Source organism: Poeciliopsis prolifica, unplaced genomic scaffold (genome assembly GCF_027474105.1).
Source record: "Poeciliopsis prolifica strain line A6 unplaced genomic scaffold, Auburn_PproV2 SCAFFOLD074, whole genome shotgun sequence".
Lineage (NCBI taxonomy): Eukaryota > Metazoa > Chordata > Actinopteri > Cyprinodontiformes > Poeciliidae > Poeciliopsis > Poeciliopsis prolifica.
Window position 1 is genome coordinate 1,448,967 of NW_026562449.1, and position 9,266 is coordinate 1,458,232.

Here is a 9,266-nt window from a genome sequence, read left to right on the forward strand (position 1 = left end):
GTATCGACATGCATAGCGTGAACTCAAAGTGTTTATTTAAAACAAAACACTTTGTTGAGAAAATAACAGAACATTGAAAAATGAAAATATTCTTTGTTCAGACATTTTAAATCTAAGGAATGGATTTTAGGATTTCAACCAGTTAGTAAAGAAACTGAGACATCTCCTTCCAACTTCTTCAACTGTCCTAAATTGGTTTATTTCTCAAGACTGCAATGGAAGCGCCAGAGTCACATGATCAACAAACAGATGTTGCCGCTGGCGCAAACCACAAAGATAACGACAGGAAGTCGTAGGAGGATGTTGAGGTGGTATGTTTTTAAGAACTTATTCGTGTGCGATCTTTAATCTTAGTTAATGGAGACGCTGTAATTGCAGTCGTGTTTTTTTGACACTAGCAGAACAGCGACTAAGATGTGCACACATTTGTAATGGAAGCACAGCTTCTGCTGCTGATACCCCAGAGAAACAAAGTCAGGAATGACTAAACACTTTGTCAACTTAAAAGTGATTCTTAAATCTTGATTTAAGAATTATAACAGATTCAGAAGAGGATTTTGTGCCTTTCCTCTTTGTTTTTTTATCTGCTCACATGCACATGGCTGCACAAAATGCATGAGAATCCCAGTCTACACAAACCAAACGTGAGCAAGGTGCTGGACTTTTAAAAGCATACATTTTGAGTGTAGTAACTACAATGTGCCATGCTGAGCTGAAACCTCACTGCAAATCTGATGTGGTGTTTTGGTATTTGACACAATTATTTAGAGCAACCGTAGAACTTTATTTCATGCATCACGGCTAATTTTTTATGCATTCCTCTTAAATATTTAAGTTAAGAGTTTGTCTAGAGCAGCAATAAATAAGCAGCATTTATGAAGAGGTTGTGCTGTAGTAAAAGTACAGCATGTTTTATTGTTCAGCAGCATGGCTTGTGATCACTGAAGCAGTTTATTTTTACATAAAGTTGTACTGCACTTCGCTAGTCTGTAAATGTAACGTGACATTTGAAGAGTCTGCGGACGGGAACACTTGTCCCATCACAGGCTCAGAACCCCAGATATAAAAAAATAATCCATTCAATTTTAAATCATGCACATTACAACCTTTCAACTACAATTTTCTTCATGTAAAGAAAAATTCACACCCACATAACAGCTTAGTAACAAAACATATGGAAGACTAATTTCATTCCCAGGTTTGAGGTTAAAAGAAAAGCATCTGTAGTGCAAATCACAAATAGGAGATTCCCTTAAAGGTTCATAACATAACATGCACCAGAGGTGTTGGTTGTTACTTAAAAAAAAGAAGACTCCTGAGATAAAACAACCATGAGCTGAATAACAATCTTTGTTCTCTGAATCTCTGATTCTGTGCTTACTGCCTTTCAACATTGTAAGGCATGTTGAAAGCCCGTTATTTCATCAAACCCCAGCTGTTCTCTTACTTCACAGAAAATAAACCTAAGGCATCAAAGTCTGCAAACCCTCAGTCCCCCTGTCAGGACAGACATGCTTCTCTGTAGTTTCCCCAAGTCAGATTCTTGGCTGAGTTAGTTGTTGAAAGCAGCAAATGGACACAAAAAAAGTGAATCTAACAGGGACACTGTTCAGGCATAATAATATGACCCTTGTCAGGTAGTCAGGTCGTGTGTTCATCAGCCACTCCCGGTTAAGGCATGGACTCAACTGAGGGTGTTGCTTTGGTGTCTGGCACAAAGATCCTTTAAAGCGCAGGTGTCAAACTCTGGTCCTTAAAGGTTTTTAGACTCTGCTTCAAACCACCTGAAGTCACATTTTTAGCTCACTTTTTGGATGTAGTTCAGCTATTGATTCAGGTGTGTTGGACAGGGGACACATTTAAAAGTTGAAGGAGGCTGTCATAGTGAAGAACTTGACCAGGACAGCCTCAAAGGGATTTTGAGCCAGAAAACCTTTGAATCATTGACAATGAGAAACAAATTCTGATAGTTTTCCCACAGTTATCAAAAAGAATAAGAGATTTTAAAAATACTGACACAAATAAAGGCTCCTGAGTCAGGCCTGCTAGGACAGAAGACACTTCCACATATTGATACTGAAAAATGTCTGTTCCAGCACCGACTTGATGTTTTTTACTAAACATGGATGCTGACTAAAATGGGATAATCCTGACAATAATGGACATAACTCAGTTCATGCGATTCCTACAAGTAAACAGCCCGATCGATAAGGCATCTGTAGGTGTTGTTTGTGAGCATAAAGTTTACCAGGTACTTTTTACTACCAGGTATTGGCCAAATTGGACTTGGTAGGCCAAGCTTTTTAAAGAATGGTGATTGGCCAGAAAGGTGCAATCGATGCACCTCTAAAAAAAAAAAAAATCCATATTGGTGGTCATAATGTTATGCCTGACTGGTTGCACGTGGGGTAAAGTTATAAGTGGTTAAAATAAAAAATAAGTTAAAATAACCCTTTCTGAAAGGCTATATGTTTGACATCAGAATAGAACAGAAGAGCAGCAGGTAGTCAAGAGTTGAGAAAGGAGAAAACAGACACTGGTTCTGGATCCAGTGAGACTGGACTGCAGCCTGCAGGTTCCTCCTCTCTGTCTTCAATCCAAACCACAGAGGAGTTCTGTGAACATTCAGCATTAAGTCCAGTTTGAGTCACGCTCCAGCTCTCGTCTGTGTTGTTGGACTCTGCGTGCGGGACGCCTCGTCCGGACAGCGCCGTCCCCCTGGTCACCAGCTCCATCCCACTAAACAGACTCAGGCTGCTCTGATTGGCCGGTGCACTCTCGCGTTCAGAGGTAAGACAGGGACTTTCTTTGTCGATAAGCTCTGGGTCTCCAGCAGTCCTGACCGACTCAACCTTATTGCTGGTCAGATCGTCCATTTGCTCTAACGGTGAGCATCTCCAACTCTCATCCATACTGGAAGACGAAGACGGGAGATTTTGCGGTTGGATGATGCTGGACGAGAGTTCAGACTCATTAGGTCCAGAGAAGGTGTCGGCTGAGTTTGTTGCTTCTGAGCTCTCCAAGTGTGCACAGGGGTGACACTGATTAGGCGTTGTCTGATGGCTGCTCTGTGTCACGTTTTGTCTTGTGGAGAGTGGCGGTCCGCCCGTCAGAGCCTCAAACTGTCGCAGTATCTGCAGAGAGACGATAAGCATTTCACCTAATCTCAAACCCTTTTGACCTCTCAGCCCTTCCCTTCCCCGTCCTCCTCTCTTACCTTGGTAGCCTTGTTGGCCACTGGTCCTGGAGGGCCCTCACTGAGCTGGCGGAGTCTGAGCTGAGTTGCTCTGAATGTTTGCTCCAGAGCAAGTAGGTCGGAGGTCATGAGGCAGGCGACAGCACACAGAGCCCGCTGCAGGATTAGAGAGCCGCAGGTTCACAGGAAGAACAACTTCTCACAGCAGACAGGAGGCTTGTCAGAAGGAGTGCACCGATCTTTAGTCTGACCTGCTCATTCCAATTTTGGAATGGAATCATTTTTTGGGGGTCTGAAAAGTCACTAAGTTTGCATCAGTGGGATGACACCACCCTGATTAAATACCATGACCAGGGAGCCTTCAAAACGTGTCTGAAACACTACAAACTATATCAATTAACTACGTCACTGCAGCATACGGTAACGTTAGGGCCGTTTTCACAAGCTTGAAGTAAAAATGGATTCAACTTAACCTTCATTAGGTTATTTCACCTTTTCTCTCCCTCTGTTTCAGACAATCGGCTCGAGTTTTTCTACACTCCAGAGACCAACGCAGCAGCTAACTACTGCAGCAGGTAACTACTGCAGCAGGTAACTACTGCAGCAGGTAACTGCAGCAGCTAACTACTGCAGCAGGTAACTACTGCAGCAGGTAACTACTGCAGCAGGTAACTGCAGCAGCTAACTGCAGCAGGTAACTGCAGCAGGCAGACAGGCAGGAGCTGACAGGGCTGGGTCTTAAAACTAAAGTAACTTTTAATGCTTCATAATATTTAAGTTCATGGCAGCTTTTATTTTACTCCACTATCAGTTATATGTAGAAGAAATCCTGGATTTGATCGGTAGATTAGCTCGCTTTCTCAAGTATCAACCTATCGCCGATCTCCCAAGATGAAGGAAATCTCTGTGAGGTGTTTTTATTACCATCTTAACTGTGTATGATAGATCTTGAAGCTTGCTTGACAGCAACTCCACCACAACTTCACAATTAAGAGTAGAACACCTGAGAAGGATGGAAAGAAACATTAGAGTAGACGACACAAAGCAGAGAGAGAGAGAGAGAGAGAGCAGCTTGAAGAAGAAGAGAAGCACTGACTCTTTCAGGAAATGTTGACTCTCCTCTCTGGTCAGGAAAACTTTGGATCCTTCGGTCAGTCTGCTGATCAGAGCCATCTCCTGACCACAGTCCCCCAGCTGCAGCGCTTCGGTCCTACATGTGGAGAGTAAGGCTTTTACAGAGCAATCCACTGCTATGCAATACCAATATCTAATTGGTTTGGTTCAGCGATCGTCCAAGCATTTTGGGTCTATCTGAGCAAAAGCCAGATCGCCTAGGCAACCAGAGCAGAGGCTGTTCTGTTCCAAGAAGAGTCAAGCAGGAAGCTGCAGAGGCGAGCGTGACGCGGTTCCCCTGGTCGGTCTGTGTCTACAAAACATGACTTGGGTTTTGTTCTCATTCAAATTCAGAACATTTTGACGCAGACAAGCCGGTTAAAGACCAGCTGGACACAGAGAGCATGAAAGCCACTGGAACAGAAAGAAGTCTTATGTTACTGAAATGAGTTATTGTTCACAAAATAGACAGAGAAATCAAAATGTTTGACTTATTAGATTTCAAATACGGGTGATTGACAGTGACTTAGCATTTTATCATTATAGTTTGCAGATACTGATGTGATGATGACAAAAGTAATAGAAAAATGTTTGGGGTAACAGTGTGGCGCAACATTCATTTAGAAAAATATTCTCTTGATATAAGAATCTTCAGTGCTTAATAAACCATGTTTTATGTCACTAAAATGATTAAATGAAACATCATTTAATAATATTTTCAATTTTACTGAAATGTATTGATGCCCCAGGGGAAAAAAAGTATAAAATTAACATGCTATTCAATTTTCTGTCAATGCTAATTGAAATCTATGGTGACAATGTTCAATTTAAATTTTCCACAATAAGTTATAAACAAAATATAACAGTAAGTTACAAAATGTGCATTTTTGTAAATGTCACTTTCAGATAGAGGACTTAAGAGACTTGAATGTGTACAATCACAGACCACAAAAGTAACTAACGGTTTAAAGCTCAGAGATGTCATGCCTTATTATTTATCTTATTATTTTATATTATATTCAGAATTCCTAAGTGTCCTTTCGGAACCATATGATAGGTTTGTTTCAGATATCTAGTGCCTATCTAGTCAGTAATGTGGTTAAATGAAAACAGATGAGTGCTTTTCCCTAGTTTTACCTCCAGTGGGTCTGGATTTTATCCTGTCCTTTGGTTAAAGATGATGGAATAAAATGTAACCAAATGTAGTTAGATGAGTTCTGCTGAGGCGGAGACGAATATTCGCTCCGTTTGTAAAACTCAGTTAAAAACCACAACAACATGTCTGGCTAACGGATTTTAACAGCAGCTACTGACCGTTCAGAGGGGTCACCGTTACTCTCTCTGCTGGCTCCTGATTGGCTCCTGCTGCCAGCTGACTTGCTGCCAGCAGAAGCTCTGCTGTTGGCGGCCATGTCCTGTGAGGAGTTGTGAGACGATCCGTTGCTGCTGTCCGTCTCTTCCCATCCGCCCCCCACCTGCCCTGGGCATCTCTGGCTGGCTGTGGTGGTGAAGGAACACACAGCGAAGGGATTCATTTATCTTTACGTTTCTGCTGCATCGGCTTACAGAAGGTAGAAAGTTGGTTAATTGCCTAAGCTGGCGCACTGTTTCACAGGTTGGGACTTTGACTGGGTCATTCTAATACGTGAATATGCTGTAAGTTCAGGGTCGTTGTCCACATCGCAATTATTCACCACAACAACAAAAACAAACACGCGTAATAAAACACTGAGAGGAGGAAGGAGCAATCATTTAACTAACAACACAAATGTCTCACCTTTTGTTCTGCCAGTGGGCAGGTTATAAGCGCACGCTGCCACGGCGACCTCTATGGGCGCGGATGGCGCCACGACTGGCCGGTAGTGGTTCTCATGCAAGCGGATGCCCTGGTGCTCAGTGGGGGGAAGGACGGCGCTGGCCACCACCTCAGCAGCCTTCTGGATCTTATCTAGCAGGGTGTCGCTGTCTACACACACACACACACACACACACACACACACACACACACACACACACACACACACACACACACACACACACACACACACACACACACACACACACACACACACACAAAGCTTCATCATGGAGAACTTTCCACAGACTGAGCAACAAACCACAGTCCCTTACCCGTCCCCTGCTTCCCCGGACTGTACCCGAATCCCTGCAACCCCGACCTTTGGGAGCCTGCTGACCCCATTCCTGAACGGACACAAACACACTGATGAGTGTTGGTTTCCGAGGTGAAACATCACAATGCCCTTTTTTTAAACAGCACATACAGTATACTGACCCACAGATGCTGGGCCTGCGGTGGGAGGGGCGATGCAGTCTTTGGTGGAAACTGCGTCCGTAAAAAGTAAACGGGCCACATCCTGTGAAGGAAACAGTTCAAACTTACAGTCACTGGAATCAGAATCCCTTTATTGTGAAAGAAATGTAAAACAGCAGTTCTGGAAGGCAGTGCAAATACATAAATAAATAAATACATGAGTATATTTAAATGAGCAGTTTTATGTATTTTCAAGGTACATTATGCCATTTTATCAAGTATCTATATTACCTTCAGTTATTATAAAATTATGCATTTCAAATTAGAAGTTCCAGCTGTTTACCAATTGCTGCTGGCTAGTCTGAAGGAGCTGAGTGGGATGCTCCATCATCTGACTGTAACTGTGATAACAGTCAGATGATATCCTGCGGCTCACCTGTGCTGCACTCCTCACTTTCTGGTACAGCGCCGTGCCGTGGACGGGATCTGGAGCGCCGCTGTAAACTGAAAGGCAAGTTTACAGAATGTAAACAACCTGCTGCAGTTCAGGTGGTACGTGGAGCCTGAAGCTCCTGAAAGCATCGAGGGGCGGGGCTCACTAGACGCCTGCTGGATGAAGGTGGAGTTCCTTCTGAGCTCCGTGAGGAAGTGCTTTGAGCCGTGTCCGCACAGATGGATGAAGATCTTCAGCACCTGGTTGGAGGAGAGGAGAGGCGTCAGGAACTGAGAGAACAGGAAGGCGCGGCTGGCGCCGGTCGCTCTCACCTTCAGTTTGACGTGACACGACTCCACCTGAAGCCTCTCCAGGAGATACTCCAGCAAACACTGGCCGTAACCAGACGACTCATGGCAGATTTCTAACAGCGGGGTTAAAGGTCAAAGGGTTGTATCGATAAAGAGCAGCACTCTCTACATGAGCACAGCTTGAAAATGATAAAAATATCAAACATAACATTTCATCAAAGAGCTTTTCTAAATCTGGAAAGTGTGGCAGGCATTTGTATTCATCTCCCTTTATGCAAATTGCACAAAATCTAGGGCTGGACAATAAATCAATAACAATAGATATAGTGATAGAACCACGATCAATATCAACAGATACAATATTCAATAATTTCACTGAACTCCAATTCAGATCTGCACAGCATTCTGGGGGATGTAGGCAGAGGTAAGGCTTTAGCTGGTCAACCTCTCACATTAACTTACCTAGCAACAACCTGTCGAATAATTTGCGCAGCAGCAGCTTAATATTTTGCCACATTGCCTGCTTAAAAATAAAAAAACAACGGCATGGAGAGAAAACTGAATAAAATAATGAAAGCTCACGTCACCAATGAGGCAGTATATCAGATATTCAAAACAAAGCACCAATCAATAATTGTAAATATTGACTGATATGAAGTGATAAAATTCAGCTGTATAATCCAGTCCTACCAAAATGATTTTCTATTTTATTAAACACTGTACTGAAAAGAAAAGAACAAAAAACCCCAAAAACAACACACAAAAAAAAAAAAAACAGCGGCCTGTAGACGAGGGATGACCAATGTGTGGCCCGCGGGCAAATTATGAGGCCAAACATTTCAGTGAAAACGGCTCAATTGATCATGATAACGTGGAAAGAGGATGAATTAATAAAGACACAGAAAAAAGAGGCCACCAGCTCTGGAGGAGCTGCAGAGACAAACACATCAAACCGGAGAATCTGTCAATTAAGATACTAAGAGTGGCAGAATGAGATTCGTTGTTGGAAAAAAGCAACAGTTAACAGTTTACTACAAAACATGTAAGAAACAGAATGCATTGTGGTCAAATGGGACCAAAACTGACTTTTTATACAAAAACACTTATAGGAAGATGGCAGCATCTTCCTATAAGTGTTATACTCTTCTTCTGCAAAGAAAGGAAAGAATTGTCCTGACTTTAATTTGTAAAAAAAAAAAAGATGAAAAAAAGGAAGAAAAAACCAAACAGAGATATAATATTATTTGTGATGTTGGCCATTAACATAAAATCCCCTCCAAAATATATCCATAGAAGTTTGGGGTGTCACTATGATGCCACTGTATGTGCAAGGGCTCAAAGGGGGTGAATAGCCTTGAGATCTTGAAAGGAAAAACCTGGAGGAACCCAACAGCCAAACAAGGATACTACCAATCTCCTGGAAAAGGTAGCCAGGACAGGGAGCTTCATCATCTGCTGTTGCCTTCATCAAGGTGGGGATCTGGAATTATTATTACTACTATTAGGATATTAACACACAGGAGACGGAAAAGTCATTAATAGTAATATATATAATAACTCAGTGACTTTGAGCTTTGACAAAATAAGATATGTCAAGATAAACTTATTTAGGTGTTTAGCTTGAATGCTAGCAGCAAGAAGCTACAAGGAGGATAAGGCGTTAAAGGAGAGAAAGTTAGCATTAGCGCCGACTTGTCATCTTCCTCTACTGTGTAAGCTGCTCGGTCATCATTCAACACGAGCTAAATTCACTTACTTTCTGCAGGAAAGATAAACGTTCCATAAATGCTGCCATGATTTAGCAGTCCTAGCTGCGTGTCACTCATTTTCCGGCTAATCTGGGAAGGCGGGGTCAGCATTGACAGCTGGCCAATCAGAAGGCAGTAAATAGATCACTTCACGTCTATTCGCGTACTGACTTCTCCTCAAATGGGGAATCAG

At 42.5% G+C, this 9,266-nt stretch overlaps 1 protein-coding gene across 2 annotated transcripts; it reads right to left on the bottom strand.

Moving 5' to 3' along the window:
• Window positions 1-880: 880 nt before the first annotated feature.
• On the bottom strand, window positions 881-9,157 carry tepsin (TEPSIN adaptor related protein complex 4 accessory protein). 2 transcript variants are annotated; one of them, XM_055021248.1, is made up of 13 exons: window positions 9,082-9,157; window positions 8,733-8,805; window positions 7,347-7,438; window positions 7,181-7,274; window positions 7,018-7,085; window positions 6,603-6,684; window positions 6,440-6,511; window positions 6,087-6,275; window positions 5,624-5,807; window positions 4,293-4,406; window positions 4,121-4,199; window positions 3,218-3,352; window positions 881-3,134 (listed from the first exon to the last, which is right to left on the bottom strand). In XM_055021248.1, the coding sequence occupies exons 1-13, from the start codon at window positions 9,118-9,120 to the stop codon at window positions 2,508-2,510; spliced, it is 1,848 nt and encodes a 615-aa protein (XP_054877223.1). In that variant the 5' UTR covers window positions 9,121-9,157; the 3' UTR covers window positions 881-2,507. The 2 variants fall into 2 exon arrangements, with proteins under 2 accessions (XP_054877223.1, XP_054877224.1); XM_055021249.1 differs by having other exon boundaries at window positions 8,733-8,823; window positions 9,082-9,147.
• Window positions 9,158-9,266: the final 109 nt, after the last annotated feature.